This window comes from Diorhabda carinulata, chromosome 7 (genome assembly GCF_026250575.1).
Source record: "Diorhabda carinulata isolate Delta chromosome 7, icDioCari1.1, whole genome shotgun sequence".
Lineage (NCBI taxonomy): Eukaryota > Metazoa > Arthropoda > Insecta > Coleoptera > Chrysomelidae > Diorhabda > Diorhabda carinulata.
In genome coordinates, this window is record NC_079466.1 from 15132009 (window position 1) to 15154615 (window position 22607).

Sequence of the window (22607 nt, forward strand, 5' to 3'; positions counted from 1 at the left end):
AGTTTTGAACTGTCCTGGGCTTCGGCTTTAGTGTCCAGTAATTCTCTAATGATTTTTTTTTGATCTATTTTCTTGATTTTGTACATTTTCACTAAACTACGTAAGATCATTGATTATTTGTTGGTTCTATGTATAAGGGTCTCTATAAGTTTCCGACCTCAACCTGAACATGTCAGCACTCATTTTACTAAGGCTAAGCGTTTGCATACAACTTTCCATCAACTCATCTATTGAGTTGAAATCGATGGGCATCCACGATTTCAGCTCGACTCAACTATTTAGTTGTATAGGATGCGCATACAGAGACTCCTTATTAATAGTACCGAATGATCAATCTGACCAGTGCTCTCCTCCATTCGCAGGATGAAAAAGGGCAAGGAAACGAAGATTTTCTGTTCATCCTATTTTCAACAACAGATTACTAAATAGGACATTACACACGATACATCTGTTCATCCTATTTTCAACAACCTAAAGTTATTCGGGAAAAAACCTGCGCTGTATCTCAAGTCATTTAAGGAATATTCAGAGGTCAATTTTAACTTAAATTTTGGGAGAAGGTGTATCGGAAAGTTGTTTCATTGGAACTTCTTTCACTCATTCTGTAAAAGCTCAAACATTTTGCAGGCTAATTCTGTAAGTTACCATGTAAGATTCGAATTTTCCATTTATTTAGTAATCTGTTTTATGAACAGAATATCTCCGTTTTCTTTTAATCCTCCAAATAAAAGACCTGTTAGATTAATCTTTTTGTGCTACTAATGAGGAATAAAAACTGATCGGGACCTCATTGACTCTTAATTATCTCTATGCGCACCCTACATAACTGAATAGTTGAGTCAAGGTGGAATAGTTGATGCTTATCGATCTTGACTCAATAGTGCGCTTCGTATGTGAGCTTCTTTTTTATATAGATCTGCTCTACATAGTCAATCCTTTAATCTCTCCTATATGCTTCCTCATTTTATTTGCATGGCTGCAGCCGTACAAACATTTTCTGGTCCAGATATTGGAAAAATTTTCCTCTACAGCTTGTGATAGTGTCATTTCTTGTGGCACTCGCTAACTGTGTGTGGGAAGGTTTTGGAATAGGTTTCACCTAATGGCGATAGGGGAATAATCGAAGAAGGCTAGGGAGGACATTGTTGATAGCCAAAGGGGGAAGCTACCTCTTCCAAGAAGCCATCTACTAGTAATTTAGGAGTTGTTTTTAGAAAGGATATTGCCCAAATATTGTGCAAATCACGTATTGACATATACAAGACATTGTGAGATGGGGAAGACAACGTAAGAGGCAGTGGTACAACCATGCAAGTCGGATGGACGAGAACAGACTTCCGAAAATAGTCCTAGAAAACAACCCGCCCGGCTCAAGGCCTCCCGGGAGACTACCTAAAAGGTGGAAAGATAGTTGGCAATCCACCTCTCACGAAAAGATGCAGAGGCAGCTTCAGAATTAACAGATCGACAGATCTCCAAGAAGAAGAAGAAGACGTAATGACAGTTTGCAGTTGGAGTTGTGTATATATTGACATAAACTATGTTGCTGGAGATGATCCAGCACTTGTATTGGCTATGTTTGAGAAGTAACTGATCACAAGTCAAGGTCCTCTTTAGATAGTAGAGTGCATTAGGCTTTTTCTCTATAATGCCTTGATGATACAGACTCACCTCCAAAATCTGTTTAGAGTGGCATTCAGATTGATCGTTTAATTGAGAGTTTGAGTGAATCGCATTCCTAAATAAACTGCTTTCCTACAATTCTCGAGACTTTGTCTCCTAAATATTAAACAACTATCGTGGTGTAAATGTCTTAACCTCGTGGTATTGGGATGATTATAAGCGAGTTTTGAGACTCAATTTTTCGCATCAATTCGAGAATTGACTAAGGAAATCATGAAATCGAAGGTTCAGAGAGTGTATGTCTGGGACATAACCAACAAGTAAGGCATCCTCCACATTTGAATGAAGTTTCTACGGGTACCGATGTGCTGAAGTATTATACGTATAATTGATATGATCGAAAGCCTTCTAGACATTCATGAAAATTGCCAGCAATGGCCAGATGATTTTGAGAAATTAGGATAATCCCATAGAAAATCTGATTTTATCAATTTTATTATATAATACAACAGAGCGGTATCAAGAAGCTTCCTAGCAAGTCCAGTGTACCAGACACGATCGAAAGCTTTCTGGACATTCATGAAAATGGCCAGCAATGGCCAGATGATTTTGAGAAATCAGGATAATCCCATACATAATCTGATTTTATCAATTTTATTATATAATACAACAGAGCGGTATCAAGAAGCTTCCTAGCAAGTCCAGTGTACCAGACACGATCGAAAGCTTTCTGGACATTCATGAAAATGGCCAGCAATGGCCAGATGATTTTGAGAAATCAGGATAATCCCATACATAATCTGATTTTATCAATTTTATTATAAAATACAGCAGTCCGGTACCAAGAAGCTTTCTAGCAAGTCCAGTGTACCAGACACGATCGAAAGCTTTCTGGACATTCATGAAAATGACCAGCAATAGGCGTAATGGATGTACTGTGACGAGACTTCAAGATGATTACATATAAGATAGTGCCTCTTTTTTTGATTATAAATCAATCATCATTATTCTGAATTTAGACATATGAGGAAACATAGAAATATCCGCAAAGTGAAATTTATAAGAAAGTAGAGACAAGAAGGATATGAAAAGAAAGTATTAGTATTATTTTGCATACTTATTCATGTATTAACAAGTTCCTTTCCTTTGGTTTTTTTTTTCAGAATGAAATACAAGCAGTAACGAATAGGTAATTCAGAGCAATAGATTATGAATTTTGAACTCGGTACTTACTTTATAACAAATTCCAAAATAAACATCCATAAAGCGTGTAGTATAATATCTTTTTTGAACAATTTCCATATGGGACGTAAGAGACATGGATGAGAATGTTCTATTTTTTCTAATTTCCAGAGTGCTTCTAATTCATCGCCTAAATAATGAGATTCGTGTTCTTCGAAGGGTTTGTAAAGATCGTCTTCGTTCAGTTCTTTTTTCCAACCTTTATAGAAAAGTTTCAATCCCCAACTACAACAAAATAATGAGATCAACGCATAAAATTCGGACAACCCCTTAACATTGATTATTCGAATGGTATTTGGTCTATACCAAACTTATTCTTGAGCTCCCTGAAATGTACATAAAACCTGTTATTATAACAAAGGAAGGAATGTATTTCCTATATAAAACGAGACTGCCACTGCTTATAGTTGTATTGTATAATCGAGTTTCTAGAACTAATATATTTGGTAACTAACAAGTAACTTTTTTTTAAACAAAGATGATTAAGTGAAATTAGATTTAGTCTTGTGGATCTAACATCGAAAGTTGCCTCAATTATGATGGGTACATTTTGGATCTTCTTCGGTATTTCTCTAACTCCTCCAGTTTTATGGCATCTCAAAATATAGAGAATGGCTTTCACTAGCGATTTATTAGCGATTTTCACATAAGGAACAATTGACTCATTATCAAGTTCTGCAAGACATACACAGTATTATAATAACGTGACTAGACAAACACAAACAAATTCCATTAACAATTTATTTACATTAAACATGGAAAACAGTCATTCAACTAAATGGAAAATAATAAATAATAACAATTATAAACAAAATGTAAATACATTTTAAAGCTTCACAAACAATATAGTTGTAAAACATTACTAAAAAGTTTTATCTAAATGTTTGTTTCTAATTGTTTTTATTTGTATTTTTACTGTTGACGTTTTTAAAATAATTGAATGACTGTTTTTAATGTTTTAATGTGTGAATAGCTTTGAAAATAAAGTATTTATATTCATCTTCTGGTAATATGATGCAGGCATTCAAGTTCAAAATGGTGTTAAACCTCCGAATTCTTTAATGCAGCTCCGATTTTTCTGAAAATTTAGAGTTAAGCTAATCTTCGAAGTGTAAACCCTTAAAAATCTTTAAAAACTAACCTTATGATGAAAATAATACAGGAAAAAATCTTTTAACGATATAAAACATTGCAATTTTATTTTTACTGTGAAAAATTCATAGCATTTAATTGGTTATTAATTTTTATTATTCAACCCTTAAAAAGTACCCTTTTGCAGAGAATGAAATAAAAATAAATCTAATGACTACCAACTTTGAGATTTTCCTTTCTTTTTGGTATTAAAGTTTTTTGTCTCCACTTGAAGTAATTTTTGATTGTCTATACCCTGTCAACCCTTTGATAAAAAATAAAAAAAAACTTTTTTTGTTAATGTTTTGATTTTGAATTCTTTTGGTATTCAAGTGTATTTTCCAAACACGACGTGATTTCAATTTCAAATTCTTATTTTTTATGTAACTCCGTTAATTTTGAAGCTATCACATACTACAAAAGAAATAATCTCCAGGCCCCAAATATGAATTCTTTTTATTTTGCTCTCATATGGAGATCGTCCTCTATCATATCTAGCCTCTGTGATGTGGTGTATTTCTTTGTAGAAGTTAAGAAAGGTCCCATAAATAAATATTCGAAACCGGTCGTTCAATAAAGAAATTATTTGTGAATTGAATCATCTTTCATTACTGTGTTTTAAAAACTTTTTATTTATCACATATACTCGTACATAAAATATCAGCAGCCAGGGCCGGTTTAAGATTTATAAGACCCGGGGCTAAAATAATGACGGGACCCCCTTAAGGAATTCGAAAACCCGGAAAAATTCACAAAATAATATCAATACGTTAGATTTGTGGTATCAACACATCAAAAAATACAGAATGATTTCCAAATGATGGGGCCCTCTTGGACCTGGGGCCCGGGGCTATAGCCTCCCCAACCCCCTAGCTTAATCCGGCCCTGTCTACAGCTTCAACTCAATGGCAACTTAAATGAATGAATTCATCTTCTTACTTTTTGAAACATTCGTATTTATATTAATATATTTATTTATATTGCTGACATTATATTTACAAATATATGGTTGGTTTTTTTGGTCTTGCATATTCATGATAGTGCGTCTTTAGAATTTTCGTAATTCCTTCAATATATTAGATCTTTTCATTGGGAAAATATTGGGATACCAGATAAAAACAATGAGGTACTCACCAAAAAAATATGTTTGATAAATAATTGGATTTCAATTGCGGGTGTAGATTTCTACTCTTAAGTTCATCATGGTTGCCATCATCCATATTTCATTAACCACTTACAAATAGCTATTGTATCCTATTGTATCCACCTTCTATAACCTATAACCTATAATATACTAGTTATTTATATATACAATATCAACTATTGAATTTTATTAAATTAAAATTATTAATTATAATCTGTTTAAAAATACCTAAACAATTATCATCTTTTAATTGACCATTTGGGAATTGACTAGATTGAATAATTCATGTTTTTTTTTCTTCGGTGAGTTGTTTTCTTCGAATTTTACCGAGACACTGCATTAAATTTGCATATTTTGTTATTTGTACGAGTTTTTTATAAAATATTTTTGTTTATGTTGCTAGATATGAATTAAAAAATTTGTTTCAAGATTAAAGTGAACATGTGCTTGTTACAGGTCACAAGTCATAAGAAATTTCTGTAAGAAAACAGAAATAAGAAACAATTGACATGTTTGATAGTGTTATGCACATCGTAAATAATTATAATTGAGATTTTTAGTTTTGTTCAGACTCTCTAAAACTACTTTGTTTGCTAGCCATCATTAGTGAACGTTTTCAGTGAAAGAGCAAAAAAAATCGCCCTAATGGAAAATCCACTATCTTTTCCAAAGAGGACCGAATGCCAATTCGGTTTTGAAATTTTGTGGAACACTCAAACGCAGAATAAAAGTCGATAAGCCATAAATTCACAAGATCGAGGAACGATTATTTCTATTATTTTTTTTGCACAATATTTAATCGGTTGTGTCTACGCCCCGTTATTTTCGTCGCAGATTTCTTGACTGTTGGACACATATTGGACAAACACTGCAGTATTTGGCTACTTTCTGTAAACGAACTTGCCGTTGCTGTTGCTCAAGATGAGTGTGAAACATCGACCAGACGGCGTGCTACGTAATTGGGCATTATCCGGCAGTACCTACATTAAATTTTGGAGAAGGATTCGAAGATGTTACTTTACAAAATGTAGACAGTGTATCTATTGTCAGTTGTTGGCCACTAAACACGTGTAACATTCTGAATCTCAATCCAGATTGATTTTTTTGGTGTTTTTGAAATCTCGGGTTCACGTTAAAAAACTTTGGTCATTCGAAGCCCTTGAAGAAAATAAATAAACCAATTTCATCTTCTTCTTCTTAGCGTGCCGTATCAAGTCCCCTTGACGTTGGCGATCAGCATGGTAAAACTCTCTCTACCTTGAGCTAGTCTAAATAACTATCCTACTTCTCTTATCCCAGTCCTTATTAGTCTTAGTGTGACAAATAAACCATTATGATAACACTTTTATAGCAGGTTGTGATGGTACCTTAAACTTGCATCTCAAAAATCCGGCCTCACTAGAAGATGCGATGGCCTATCTGAATAAATTTGGAGAAATTACTGCAATCTTGATGACAATATCCGAGCAACGACTTCCAGACTTAATCGTAATAATCGACAATCCTACTGACTGCGCCAATTATATATTAAAACTTCGAAATTGGATTTTTAAAAACAAAATTATGAATTATAAATAATAACTTTACAACGGTAATGGAGTGTGTAACATGAAGATAAATGTCTTCCAATTCCAGGGAAATAAATATTTTCCCATTGCTATATAACACCTGCGCAGATTCTCATTCTTTTGAATGATTTTTTTCCTCCTCTCTACTAGATCAGAATGCACTTAAATGAAAATGTGGTATTAGCGTTGAAAGTACATGAGGAAAAAATTAAACTCTTGAAAATGTTATTTGACACGAGTAACTATTGAAATAAATACAATAGAAAAATATCATGTATTGGTCAATGAACTTAATTGACTGTACAATGAAAATGACCCAATTATGTCTTAATAATAATACAAACAGTGACCATAAAATTTCGATTAATCGTTTTTGTGGTTATGTTACAAAATAAAATTTCAATGTTTTGCTATATTCTTTTCATCACAGTTTAATTGGTTGGCATAAATGCACTTGTATAATTATTCAAATAAGATATACAGAATGCTCTGAATATCTCTAGTATATAAAGAAAACAAATAATTGGGATTTGCTTGGTAAAAAAAGTTTTTAATAACATCCGTATTCAAAATAGAGGGCGTTGAAGAAGCTACAGGTAGCATTGTAATAAAATTTATTGTCGGTACATTCCATATTTGTTGAAAAAATTTGAAGAATATCAAGTTCCATCCCGGTTCTATGAAGGAAGAACTGAATTCTTTGTGTGCCCTTCATTTATAGAAATTCAAAAACTGTAAAATTGATGGAATTGCAAAATATAATTAAATGACAGTGTGGTTAGATCACCATCATATCATTGCGGAATAAACGGTATAAATTCCAAAAATTTATCCTTATTTTCAAAATAAGTGAAAACAGATGGTTTTGGTGGCTATAAATAATATGAAGCTTGAAATCTAAGAAAAAGCAGTTAACCATACGATCAAATGAACAGAGAAAATCTGGAAGCTGGACACTATAATAAATGAAATTAGTTCATTATAAATATTGGTTGCAACAATTAATCTTGTGATTCCGATTTGGATGTGGAAGAAGTACCTCTACTTAAACAGGTGAGTTATACATATATTAAAATTTCCCTTTATTAATGTCAGATTATTTAAAAATTCAAGTTGAAACCTATGTAACAATGTTCAATAATATAAAAAACAATTTCAGAAAAAAATGCACTCGTGAAAAAAACATTTCTGAAAAAGCTGCACTTTTTAACATGCTTATATATTAGCTTCAACTCTATGGGTTTTTTAAGAGCTTATTCGGAACTCTCCTTTCAATTTTTTTTCATTATTGTTTAGAGCTTATTTTTAACTTTTATTTTGATGTTTTTTAGAAGCATGTTTTTTATTTTTTTTTAACTATATCTATTTTCCACTTTTTAGTTCGATTTATAGTCAAAAATTAATTTTTTCTCTAAATTCTAGTCATTAGTATTGTAAATCTCGAATAGAGGGTGCAACATAATAAAATTTAAGGTGGTAAATTCTACTACTACTGTTGCATGTTCTTCAAGAAAATATTTGCAAGGAAGTGATAATTTCTAAAAAGAAAATTGCCGAACAGCGTCAACAGGATTTGAACCCTCGACCGGTGAATCCGGATGTTGACGCCTTAGCCCACGCAATTACAGTGTACTTATTCATAAAAACATTTTGGATGAATGTGGGATTGTTCAATATAAAGGTATTTGACAGTTATTGTTGATGTGATTTGCAACCTAATCAACCTAATCAAACTAAGACCGACACATTTCATGATTTTTAATAGAATATTGATTACTTGACAAAGTAAATTCAAATTTCAAGCGAATTGAAATACATGAAGTAAAATTTGTGTCGATCTGAGTTCGACTAACAGCGTTGTTTGTGTTCTGAGATCTAAGCAAGCTGGACGTGATTCTTGAAATGCCGGTTTTCGCCTGCTTGTGTTTTATGATTGCTTCAAACGCTCGAGTTCGTTCAGCTCTAAAATGGATTGTGTAAAAGGTATCAAACCGTTGGAAGGTGCTGAAGATTGGCCGTCGTGGAAAGATCGTGTTATGGAAATGTTGAAATTGTATGATGCAGTCGGAATCGTTGAAGGTACTAGTAAGAATCGTGATCTTTCATTTGAAATGCCAAGTGATTCTGAAAATGCTGAACTCGAAGCGTACAACAAGTCTGTAGCTCGAGCTAAAATAATAATTTCTCAGTACGTTAGCGATGATATTCACCAGCGAATTGCAGGTAGGCTGTCAGCTAACGAAGCATGGGATATTCTGGTGGAACAACAAAGATGAAGAGCAGTTGTTTCGTCAGTATGGAATGGAATAATAACAAAGATTCCACATCCATTTTATCTCTTGTAAAAAATCAACTGCCGGCTTGATATCGCGTAAATTATAAACCTTCGATAATTTTCTTGATTGTTGTACGTCTCCAAGGTACTGCACATTTACCTCAGCGTTTTGAATCATTCAACTCGAGTTATCTAATGATGAAGACAAGCGAAAAGAAGTCGGTAGAAGATCCATCGTCCGCTTTGATTTTGCATGAACGAAATGTTGCACCACCTTCGAAATCTAGTGACGTTCTGAGTGCTACAAACAATGGCGGACAGCAAAAAAAGAAAACTAACCGTTCGAAATGTAAGTATTGTAGTTCTGAAGACTATTGGATTCGTCAATGTTCTTAGTGGAAATCTGATGGAAAGCCCCAATATCTAGCAAGCGCAGAAGGAACTAGCGCTGTAATAGTGAACTCTATCAAGAGTGAACGGAAGGGTTCACAAGGTAATGTGACCTATTACCGTGTTGCTTTGGCAGTGACGTCAAAATGGTTATCACAAATGACCAGAGGTGGATTGAAAATGGACCTACACGCCACATTACATCAAATTTTTGGGCAGGTATGACTTCAGGAAAAGTTTACCTATTAGATACCATTATATGACGAGTGAACTATCCAATTCTTTTTAATTTGTTTAAACAATAAGATGGAGGACTAGAATTAAGTTATCGTTATTTGCGAATATTATTAACGACACGATTTCGGTCAAGTCAAAGATATTTTCTTTGTTATTTATTTATTTCTAGGTGTCATTGAAAAAAATTATTATTCGTTTTGTGAGAATATTTAAACTTTGAAATTTATTTTGATCATTTCAAAATGACTATATTCAGTTATATTTATTACACTAGGAGAAGAGGTCATTTCAAGAATGCTGAAATCATAAAAAAAATTTATTTTATTTTATAAAAGATAAACTTGAATTTGGAATAGATTTAAAATTAGAGGAATACTAATTGATATTTATTAACGAGTTCTAAGAATTATTACGGAGTAATAAACATGCTGGTTATTTTGTTGGAATTGTTAATTTATAATTAATTGGAAGAAAGTTTTGAGTTATTTATGAATCAAGAGTACTAAGTAGATGATCATATCTTGATGGCTATAGACTAACAAAGCTGAGGGCCTCTGGCACAGGAGCCGCTTGCGTGTATACAACTGACCAAGCGTGCAGTCCCAGAATTACAAATTGAAAATTCAACCATCAACAAATATGTATATATAAAAGACTGGAACTTAGAAGCAAGAAAGAGAAAACATCGTAAAAACACTGAGAAAAATATCATTAGAGTTAGTTATACTAAAAAGTAAAAAATAAATATATAAAGTCAGAATGTGGTATTGCCATAGCTGCCAGAGATCTTCGTCTTCTATTCCATACGCTCCTAGGTGTAGTGCTCTGGAGTTCCGTAGGGCTTCACACTTCGAGATAATGTAGATAGAGGTTTCGTCCTCTGTGCAACAAAATCTGCAAGCCGCATTATCGGTTTGGCCTAGCGTCTTCAGGTGAGAGTGCCCCGATAGAACTCCTGTAAGTATTCGTAGATTGTTTTTACTTAATTTGAGAGATCAGTTATAGTTTCCCAACATAGTCTTTGCCTGCCCTGTAGGTTGTCTCAATAATAGGTTTTGCTCCTATCAACCTACTCTTCCAGTGTTTCTTTGATTGGTCTGTAGCTGATACAACAGACTCTGTTGTGTGCGTTGCTAACATTAAACTTTGGCAACCTTTTAAGCATATCTTGACCTAATATAAATACGCTTAACCACTATGATGGAGAGAGGAATACCACAGTTGCTGAAAGATATTCAGAAGACACCATATGCTTGAAAAATGAGATTTTAAGGATGTATGTAGGCGTATCAACAGGATTTTAACTTTAGCTATCAACGGAACCTTCCAATCCTATGTGAATATAACCAAATAATACATAATGAGTGAAAACGTTTCAGATATGATGAGAAAACTATTTAAAATAAACCATGATCGTGTCTGGCATCGACAAGCAGAGCACCAGATATGATTGAACGAGTAGAGACTCTACGATTGAAGACTGAGGAATTGAATAAGCAAGAACATGGTTCGCACCATTTTTGCGAGGATTGGAGTAAGAGGAAGATCTCTACGCGATTTGGGCCACACTCCCTGTCAGATAATCAGGAAGCAAAACGAGTGGAAGTCTCATGAGATTTTATTATCATGTTTGATTAGGATCCATCGTCTCTGCAAATCATTGCCACAGGGGATGAGACCTGGTGTTTCAAGTTAGATCACTTATCAGGGATAACTGATCGCCTTCCAAAACGAGGAAGTTTTGGAGCTGCTGTTACGACGCATCCACTAAAATTGAACAACGGGTCCTTGTCAACAGGTCCTTCTGCTTGTTCATTTGCAATCCACACGCCCCATCTCTTGACTCATCGTCGGATACTGCCTGTCCTGGGGCCTGCTTACTATTTTCTGTTTTATTGCATGAAAAAAGACCTAAAAGGGGCACATTTTGTGGACGTATCCTTCATCCAAGGACGTTTTACATCCGTTTTACGGTAGATTCTCAAAGAGACATTTTCTAAAAGTTTTCAGAAAATTCAGAAACGTTGTCAAAATTGTGTTGTGTTGTGTACACTGATGAATGCAAATAAATCTTATTTATTTCCTTTTTTAATAAGATTCACAGTCACAAGTTTTATATAAACTTAAATTGATATTTTATTATCATAAAATAATAATTTTTGACGTTTTGACTTAATTTTTTTCATTATCAAAATATATTCTCACATTGATAACTATATGAATCAGTAGATAAAATTCATATGGGTGTTAATATGTTTATTCATGATATTTAAATGCTGAAGGTTATACATTGATAAAGATAGAAATTTGGTCGAAACGTCAAAAATATTTTTTTATAAAATATATTATTCATTACGATAAATATAAAATTAAGATCCTTTAGAAACGTCAACCAGATGTTCTTTAGACAACAAAAAAACAATCAGAACAACTGACTGAAAGGGAGAACCGGTTCCAAAGAAGACAAAAACCGTTCTATCTGCAGACGAGGTTACGGCATCAGTTTTTTGGGACGGCGAGTATTATTGCAACGTTTGAACGAATAAATTATGGAAAAACAGCCGCATGTCCCTCGTATGAAATAGAAAATGAAAATCTTTGACAGGTAAACCTATATAATACAAGTAAGGAGACTAGCGCTGCTACAGAAACAGAAGTTTAGCGACTGTTTAAATTAAAACCTACTCTTTTGAATGTCTATCGTGTCTGTAGACAAACCAGTATAGCCGTTGCCTTCATTTGTATAGTGGCTGTTTTTTATCGTTTTTTTCCCAAAAAAGAAAAGCAACGAGTTGTTGTGAAATTTTACAGGAAGTTCGGGAAAACTGTAACTGAAACTTATAATATATTAAAAGAAGTATATCGCAATGAATGTTTGTTATATTGATGTGTTTTTGAGCGGTTTAAGCGTTTTTAAGATAGCCGTGAAGATGTTGTATTTGATTCACCTTTGGATCTCCACTTCCACGTCAAAAATGGATGCAGATTTCGAAAAAGTCGGTATTTTTGTTTGATCTGATCATCGGTTGAGTATTCGTGGGATCGCTGAATGAAAATTCCACCATGCGAAAAATTGGTACCTGAAATCCTCACCTTTGAACAACAAGAGCTCGCAAAAATTTTTGTATTCTTAGACAATCCAAGATCTAAGTCTAGGTGTAAACTGTGAGATAATAAGTGGCGCGCATCCAGAAGGAACTGACAGGAACAAAGCTTCCTGCACGGTTTATATTGGAGGTGATAATAAGTAAATTTACATAATACCAAAATGAAATATCATGTTACCAGCCTCGTTATATATGGTCTACATTTAGGTTTGGACACCGATGGAAACCTGATATGCAAAAACACAGAGCTTATAAAGATGTGGAAGAGTTACACAGAACACACACGACAATTACGTCTCTGGGCCTTCAATTATAAAATCCGAGGCAACATACAGGATGAAATATTGGAATGTGCAAAACAGAGAACCACCCTTTTTAAGACCATCCGTGATAGAGGACAGATCTGAAGAGTAGCTGCAGTCGACCTTTATCGATATACCAAAGGAACCAGATGTGAAACACTGTGACCAATACAACTTATTAAGCTTGATAAATGACATAACGTTGGTTTTTACTAAAATTATATAAAATCGAATATACGTAAAATGTAAAACAAACATCTGAAACGCACTTTGGTTAACGTAGCACACTAGATATAAAAGAGAAGTAATCTTTAGCCTACAGGTTCTCATCCAGAGATCTAGAGAAATTAAAAAAGACGTAAACCTGTGATTATTCGATTTTTCTAAGGCTTTGGATAACGTCGAACGCGAATAGCTTATCGAGGAAAAGACATCCGTATTATTTCTAATATGTACTGCAAAAATAAAAGTAAAAGCGGTAAAATTGATGTCAAGAGGGGCAGGTGACAGTGTTGCATTCGGTCACTTCATCTATACAACATTTAATCTAAAAGAGTATTTAGAAAAGCACTGGCAGAACTACAAGAAGGTATCAAAAGCATTGGAGAAGCAATTAACAACATTAAATATGCAGATATAGCAAATAACGTTAGAGATCTACAAAATATTATGCAAAAAATATACGCAGCAAGTGAAGAATATGGACTTTCCTTGATTATATCAAAAATAAAACTGATTATTAGCAAAAGTCAACATCTTCAAGTGCTTCTAACGATAAACGGTCAAGACATATATCTGGTAGAAGCGTTTACATATCTCGGAACCACAGTAAACGCGAAATGGTACCAGATATCAGAAATACGATCACGGAAACAAAGTACTTGATCTACATTTGAAAAAGGGAATCATGGTTGCACAACCTACGCCAGTGTTGATTTATTCAGAAACGCAGTAAACAAAATAAGAATAGCCTTGTTAACAAGCAGCGTTTGTAACGGATAAAGTGATGAAAGAAAAAGAAGTCCCGTTATTTAATAGCCAAACGTCGTGTACTGGACTTTTCAGACGATCAACAGATTACCTATAAAAACTGAGCATCTTCTGAGGCCACAGCAAGGAAAAAAGACACAATAAAACCTTTGGGTCGCAGTTTACATGACCTCTTACATTACATTCATAAACATACAACCTCAAAAACCTTTAATTACAAAATATATTCAGATTTTTATTTATAATAATGAAATTGTCCTGCGGAAGTTGGTTTTTATACCCATTTACGATTTGTGAAGATTGATTTTGTTTCCATTGCTTTCTGGTTTGTCGAATTGCTTTATACGAATGGACTATAAGTTGTGGAGATGTAACTGGAATTTTTTTCAGAAATTTGAAAACATGATATCTCCACAACTTTTCCATTCATAGGTTTCTATACTTTCTAATAATACTTATCTGAATGTTATCTGGGATGGGTCACAAAAATATTGTTTTCAACTTTTAACATAGCTAATTCCTATAAACAATAACAACCTTGAAGTGACTGACGAACGCGTAGCAGGATAAATAGTTTGATATAAATGGTTATTAGGTGCTAAATAGTTTGAAAAAAATTCCATCATGTTTCCTAGCCGGTAATTAAAAATATAGGAATAGTTATTTTAAAATAAAAACAATGGATATCAAATAGATTCTGTAGAAAATTCTCACTAATCAAATAAATGTTTAAAAATAATTATCGTCGATTGAAAAATTTTGACATTTTTATTCATTTATCTTAAATAAAAATATACAGCTGAAATGAATCAAATCCAATGAATATTATTTATAGAATTTATAATTTTAATACAGTACTCCTTTTTATTTTCAACCCTAGTTTTCAATAATTTTGTACACATAAGTAAAGTAAAATATATTAAAGGGAAATTACAACGTCTGGTTATTAAATAACAAGAGTGCGCGCCTAGAGGGCGCCCTAGACAGTGGGGACGATTAGTACGTTGGGTGTCTAGGTAACTTGTCTATGCACGTCCCACCGCATCACGTTTCCGTCACTATTATAGTATTTGTGCAGTATCGGATTAAACGATAGTGTTTTTTTCTCGTGACGAAAAACAGGAGCAACGTATCAATCTCAAATTTCTCGTTAAATTGAAAAAACTCCGACTGAGTGCTATAAATTATTGCAAGGGGCCTATGGGGACAATTATCTATCTCGTGCGCGTGTTTTTGAGTGGTGTAAGTACTCTAGTGATGGCTGAGAGAGCACTGAAGATGACCAACGCCTAGGTCGTCCTGTGAAACGGTTCGAAAAATTTTACACGAGGAATTACACATGAGAAAAGTCTGTGCTAAGTTGGTGCAAAAAATCTGACTCCTGACCAAAAGCTCTTTCGTCTACAGGTCTGCTCGGATTTCCTTGAAAGGTTAGAAAAAGATCTGCTTTGAAAGAGACCCGATTTGAGTCGATGGAAGCGGTAAAGCAAAAAACGGTAGAGCTCCTGAAGGCACTCCCCAAAGAAGACTTCCAGCACTGCTTCGATTAATGGAGAAAACTTATGGAAAGGTGTATAGATATGGGAGGGGCGTATTTTGAAGGGGAGCATTCGAATGTAGAAAAATTTTTTTACAAAAACACTTTTTCGTAACCAGTCTCGTTATTTAATAGCCGGACCTTTTATAACTATTATTAATTCTTTGAAAAATATGAAGTCTCCTGGTGAAGATGACACAACTACTAAAATGTTTCAAAATATTTATGATAAACTGAGAGAATCACTAACTTTTCTTATAAGTAAATGAATAGCACATAAATGCAGTTGGAATCTCAAAGTATGAAGTGCTGTGAAAATATTTGAGCTGGCACTAAATGTACGTTTGACTCATTTGATGTACTTGTAATAGTAATTCTAAAAATAAGTTACCTAGGCAATTCCCTTACAGTCACCTTGGATACACTCACCCTAGCCCTTGGAGGAGAATCGAAGAATCCTTCAGGTTCTTTGATTTCTCCACTAGATCAAATCCTAGGATTTTCTTTCGTGTCATTATTTGAGCTTGACTGTTACATTACCTTCTTCTGGTTCTTCGATTAGACGAATATATCGCACATTTTATGTCTAGCAATTCCACCCCTGCTTTCGTTTTATTGTAGTAAGAAACCATTTCAGGTTTGTTTTTTATATCCCCTGTTCCAATACTGTGGTGCATTGATGACACCAATATTACCGAATAATTCTTTTTAGGCACAACAAAAAGCAAAGTTGTATTGCCTGCAAATTCATATAGGATTGATCCCACTTTTCTTTTTGGAGATGGTAAGAATCCAGGTATTTCCCTTTTACTCAATACCATAAACAATAAAATACGATATGCACGGCGGCTAACAGCCAACTAAAGGTTACAAATAACAAATGGCGGAAAACTACTGGACAGCTCTTGAGCGGGAGAAAGCGGACGAACCCTCAGGAATGTCAATTTCCCTTCCGGTCTTAGAGACCAGTGAGACGATTAGAGTGTTAAGTAAATAGGATTAAGTTGTAATTATTAATTAAAGACATAAATATAAATCTGGCTCAAAAACACTCAGTTATATAAATTAAAATGAAGTGGAAGACTGTTGTGTCTAAATTAATGTCGTACAAACCAAATAAGCGATTTTTTTTTTATTTTGTCCTTTCATATATGTTTTCCTTGAAAAGTTAACATATATCAAATTGAAACGTATGTGAAAAATTGTTTTTGAATAACAAACTTTTTAGTTTCAATATAAAATCCCATCGGCGACCATTCTACCTATAGGGAAATGTTCCTTGCCGATCTTTTGATTTAATATAGGGAGGTAAGATATTGAAAAAGTTGAGCCAAACTTCAGATTATGGAAATAGAGATGGAAATAGTTCATGAGGTGAGGAGTCTATATACAATATTTCAATGCTTCTAAATGTTCTTGATATTAGGTCTCTACTGTTTTAAAACTAGTTTTTTTTAATAATTTTTGAATGATTGATATTTTGATAAAGATTTGTTCACATAAACGTCTAATTATATCGAATTGTTTCATGCAAAATTGATTTTTTCCCTCACGCAATACATCTCTCCATATAGTTGTAGTTCCTGAGAAGTGATGTAAATTGAGCACATCTCTCTAGATAAAAAGCGTAACTATGAAAAATTTTCTCGCGAATCTCAAATGTTCCCAAAGGCGCGTAAGTCGCTCAGTCCTGGGCATTTCTTTATCGAGGAAGGATCTCTAAATCCATGTGAGCTATTTTCCGTTTTCTGTTACATTCCGTTCAGATTTTGTCTCAATTGTTTTACTATCTTAACTTTCCCATAACATCAGAACGTAAAAAAACCCATTGTTACTAAATATTATTAGCTTTAGGTTTCCTCATGAAGTGCATGCTGTAATAAAGTAATATAGTTCAAGTGAAACTTTGACGAAGAATTTGTAGGCCTCCCAGAAAGAAAAAGATATGCTATTGCTAAATTCAGTTATTCCATCGAATAATAAGCAAATTAGCTTTAAAAAAATATAATCATTTGCAACAGTTGAAGGCTGTTATCCCAGCATTCCTTTTATGATGATTTTCCCTATAATTATTTCAATTATTATTATCATTATCTTTTTTATTAATTGTTTCAACTGTTCAATGTTTATATGAGTTTTTAGTATCAAATTAATACCTGCTGTTACCTACAAAGAGGACGAGTGAGAGCGCTAACCCCACGAAAAACAATGTGATCAATTTATACCTTTATTATTTATGACAGTAAACATATTTATAACAGTAAAATTTTTCAAGTTTCTGTACCTTCCCTAGTTGATTAAAACTTTTGAAAAATTTAATAATTATGAACACGACGTTTCTTTCAACAGTATTTTGTATTATTGAAAGTTATTTTGATAAAATCATAAATTTATACTTGATCAAAGTTGTTTTCTTGAAACCTGTTCTATCACAAATTGAAATTTGAAATCTTTTCTCGATCCATCGATAATTTTTATTACAAATCTATATTAGTAGATAATAATTTTTCAATTAATAATATTTAACAATTTATCACGTACAGCAAGTTTATTATTAACTTAATAAAATTAAATATTAAAACATAATTATTGTGGATTAGTAACTGGAAAAGCGTAAGTAGGTAAAATATTACAGTGAAATAACATAACTCAAATAGAAAATATAAACTATTAATTAGTAACGAAATAATTAGTTCAAACTAAACGTAAGTAATTTATGGTTGAATTGAAAAAAAAATACATTTTGGAACCTAGTAATTCATTTTTGAGACGTTTTTTCCTTTTCCTGAAAAGTAGCTATTTTTGAGTTACGCCACTTCTCAGGAACAACAACAAAAATTGCACAATTTTTTTTTGTTCCGCTATATACCTGGCGACCAATTTACCGGAAGGAACCCTTAAATTAAATTGAATCTAAGTTCTAACAAACCGTCAGTCGACCTGGACTCATCATCTCCACTGTTTACTAATAAAAACATCGAATTCTTCAAAATATTCCTGCCAGGAAGTCTGTTTAATGAACAGCTTTTACAACGTATCCTACCACTCGCGGAAACTCCTCAAGATACCAATTAATAGAAGTAACAAAGCTCAAATTTTAGAAGTTATGTCTGAAAAAAATATTCCTATTCCTGTCAGCGATCGTAAAAAAGGCCCAACAAACAAAGAATTGCTTACTGTTATTAAAGGTCTAAAGTTAGAGGCAATTTATTATATTGACAAGATATGGAAAGAACAGGGTCATACTCTTCTTAGACTACCTCCTTACTATTACATATTTAACCCTATAGAGTTAACATGGGCAGCTTAAATCAGAATTACGAAAATGTAATCAGTCTCCAGAACTGAGTAAAGAGGTTGTAGAACTCGCAAAGAAAGTTCTAGAGCTTTGGAAAAACTGTGTTGAACATATTATCAAAGAAGAAGATGAATATGTGATATCACCCTCTTCACAACCCTTCATAATTCAATCAAATGATGACTCTATTTCAGAAGATTCTGACTACTATGATTATCATTATAAAGATACTTTGGAATTGAAATGTTTTTTTTTCTTTTGTTTTATTTGCAAACAATTTATTTTCCTTCATGATTTTTGCTTTTAAACTCTGTTTTCCAGAAAAAAAAAACGAATGAGGTACAAAGAGGGCTCAGTTCACGTCTAGTACCCTGTTTAAACCAAACTCCCTTACAGGCAGGTACATTTTACTCGTCTATTTACGTTTTATAATTCAATATTCAGTTGTAGCAACTTAACGAGGTATAATATTGATTTTTTTTCAAGTTCCAAGTAGGACTACAATTATGTGGATCTGTCTAAATAACTTTGCTTTGTAACGACTACTTTCTCGTATAATATATACATAATAAATTTATAACATGAGGTATCTACGCCTACAGTAGATCAAACAAAATTATCAGCAAGGGTTTTTGTATAAGTTTTTATAATCTGCAATTGATATTGGAAGAACTATAAAATAGTGAATTATTCCTGAAGATGTATCTTGATTGTACGTTATATATCAAAATGATTTTCTATGGAATGAGGCCTAAAATCGACTCGTCCTATTTTAGTAGTAGATAATCCTCAAATAAATTGGTCAATAAAACGATCTATTATCAATAAAAAAATTCATAAAAAACATTAAAACCATACAAAAGTAGAAATAAATGTTCAATATCTACTTATACATAAAAATTAATATAAAAATGGACAATGATAGAAAAAAAAATTGAAAAAACATTAGTGGACAACTCTGAATGAAAATTTAATAAAGTGAAAATAATCTTACCGAATAAATAATAAAATTCGAGACACTAATCACGTTAAACAATAAACAAAACACCCACACAAAATCTTCAACACCTATTCCTCGTCTGAACAGCCGAACATTGAAATAATAAATGAGCAAATGTTTCAAAAAACTTGGTACTAACAACAGTATGTTTAAGGTCGTTTCACTTTTTTTCAGAGAACTTTTTCTGAACTGAATATTTCTAAACGATTAAATTTAGAACAATTCCGTACACTCGTACTTGTACTATTTGTTTTAATGATTAATCTATTGAAGCTAACGTTTGATTTCGATGGTTACGATCTGTTTCAAACATTGGTAATCACAGACGAAGTGCTAAATTATATTTCAAGCGTGTTTCCTTATTTATTGTTTAGTACGGTGATAAGACAATGAATTCAGACAAACGTTCCAAAGAGAAAGATACTTTTGTTTGAATTCATGTTTTTAAAACTCTTATCTCAAAATAGGACACAAATATTGATAAATATATAGTTTAATACAGTCAATATTACAACAATCATATTTGATTTATCTGTATACAGTATGAGAGTTGCCTGAAAAGAATTCTTTTTCCATAATCATCTTTATTTCTCTCCTTTTAAGTACATACACTTACTTTAGCGATGCTCTAATTTTTTCTTAACCCGGCAAGTAAAATTTTGAGGCTAAGAAACAGGAAAAGTTAGTAGGGGACAGATCTGATAAATACGGTGGACGGTGAACAAAATCTGGCTACAAGGTCTGGACTAAATGCTTTCTCATTATGTGATTTAATATTGTCTTGCGGTAAGAGAGTATGCTTTCGTTTAACTATAACTGGATATGTCTCTGATAAAACTTCAGACATTTGCATCAGCTGTCTACTTGTTACATTAGCATCAATAGCTCAATTTCTGGAATTATTTCGAAGTACACTCAACTCTCATAATTCCACCAGTCATACAACAAGACTTTCCACTTGGATCAACCCCTTTTTCCTATGTTTGACCAATGATTTTTCATGTTCAAGTTTATATATCTTACCTAATTATTTTATATTTTGACGTATGATATTTTAGAGAGTGCGAGGAAATGAGATAAACGGCAATTGCTAGTACTAGGTGGGTTCTCTGATTCTCACCTTCTAACGACTATATCTCACGCAGGAGAGGTCAAATCTTCAGTATTCAAACGATTGAATTAACGGTGGCTTTGTCCTTCGCTTATTAACCGTGCATGTCCCTTCAATTCTACTCATTTTTCTTGCTGCAACAGCTGCAGTAAACTTTTGGTTCTGATAATGTCTGGGCAATACACAAATTTTATATTTATACCACTACATACTATAAAAATTTTCAAATTTGAAAGCCGATATTATTTATAAGACACTCTCTGTATTTCGCTTATATTATCACAATTAATTATTGTACCAAAATTATGAATATTTAACCTTCTTTTTGCCCTGACGTGTGGTGGAAGCTAATGCCGTCCTTACAGCGGGAGGGTGCAATGCTGTGAGTTTGTGCGGGAGTCTTACCCACTAAACCACCCTCCTCCTTTCTAAATCTTTGAGAGTTGCGTACGCCGGGAGGACAAGTTGTCATTTTATCAGCGTACCTCTCTTATTTCCTTATTCCTTAATTCGTCAACCATTAGTGTTCCTATCCTCTTTCTCCTTTTTGGTCATTACTTCAGTCATGTACGTCGTTACCGCCTTCCAGGTCTCCCTGTCCTTGAGCATTTCTCCTATGATCTCAGCTGCCGGTGGCAGGTTTCCTATTTGTTCTTTTAATTTACCTCTCTTATCACTCTATCGTACATATTCATAAAGGACATGGGCCGGGTCGTTGTGCATGTGTCATCCACGGTCTAACGGATTCTTTTGGTGAAGGTACCGAACGAGCCATGTCCCGTGACATGACCCAGCTTCTTATGTCTCTTATTAGAGTTTTCGTCTACAAGGCTTCGTCTCCAGTCCATCCCACCTCTCCTGCCACTTTTTGTATATCCTCTCTCTTACCGTGCGTCTATTGCTGACTAGCCTACCTCCTATTTTATACAGGAAACATCTCTCAGCTATCATGAGATCAATCGGTGGAAATCCTGTTATAACCAGGACTGCCTCGGCCGATACGGTCCTTTAGGCAGCGGCAACCATTAAAAAGCCTTTCCTTCAAGCTGCTGTTAATCTTTCCTTATAAGATTGTACCTTCATGGCATCGCGCCAGACTGGCGCCGCATACAGGAGAACACTGTGCGTTCACCTAACACAGAACCCTGCGCTTGCAATAGCAAGGCCCCCCTACATTCGGCATAAGCCTCCGTAGTTGAGTTGTCTTTTTGTTGGCTTTTTCGACCGTGTACTTTATATGTTCCAAAAAACTGAAGTTTTTGGTTATGATAACTCCTAGGTACTTTATTATTGTCTTGGCCACGACTCTTTGTCTTTCCACGACCATCTTGAAAGAACCGTTTGTTTTTCAGGGTCCTTTTACTACTAGTATCTCCGTTTTTTGCGGAGCAATTTTGAGTCCGTTTGCTGTAATCCAACAGTATTCTCTGCTCTGTTTCTGACCTCATTTTCCTTGTTTCCCTCAATATATTATATGCGGTCTTCCGCGTATGCTATGGTAGACACCTTTGGGCAGTAGTACAACTCTAGGATGCCATTATACATTATATTCCACAGGACTGGTCCAAGGACCGAGCCCTGTGGAACACCCATCGAACACTTACGTAAAATGATGCCGGAAGTCACCCTCCTGCCGCTTAAGTAGTTCTTTA

At 33.8% G+C, this 22607-nt stretch overlaps 1 protein-coding gene across 2 annotated transcripts in view; it reads right to left on the reverse strand.

Annotated features, from left to right (window-relative positions):
• Positions 1-20182, reverse strand: part of LOC130896740 (probable multidrug resistance-associated protein lethal(2)03659) — a 56285-nt gene extending 36103 nt beyond the window's left edge. For both annotated transcript variants that reach the window (XM_057805031.1, XM_057805030.1), the window contains exons 1-3: positions 19839-20182; positions 5131-5280; positions 2857-3090 (exon numbers count right to left, since the gene is read on the reverse strand). In XM_057805031.1, the coding sequence (XP_057661014.1) occupies positions 2857-3090; positions 5131-5216 (320 nt within the window). In that variant the 5' untranslated portion in view covers positions 5217-5280; positions 19839-20182. The remainder of the gene's footprint in view (positions 1-2856; positions 3091-5130; positions 5281-19838) is intronic.
• Between the last annotated feature and the right edge of the window lie 2425 nt (positions 20183-22607).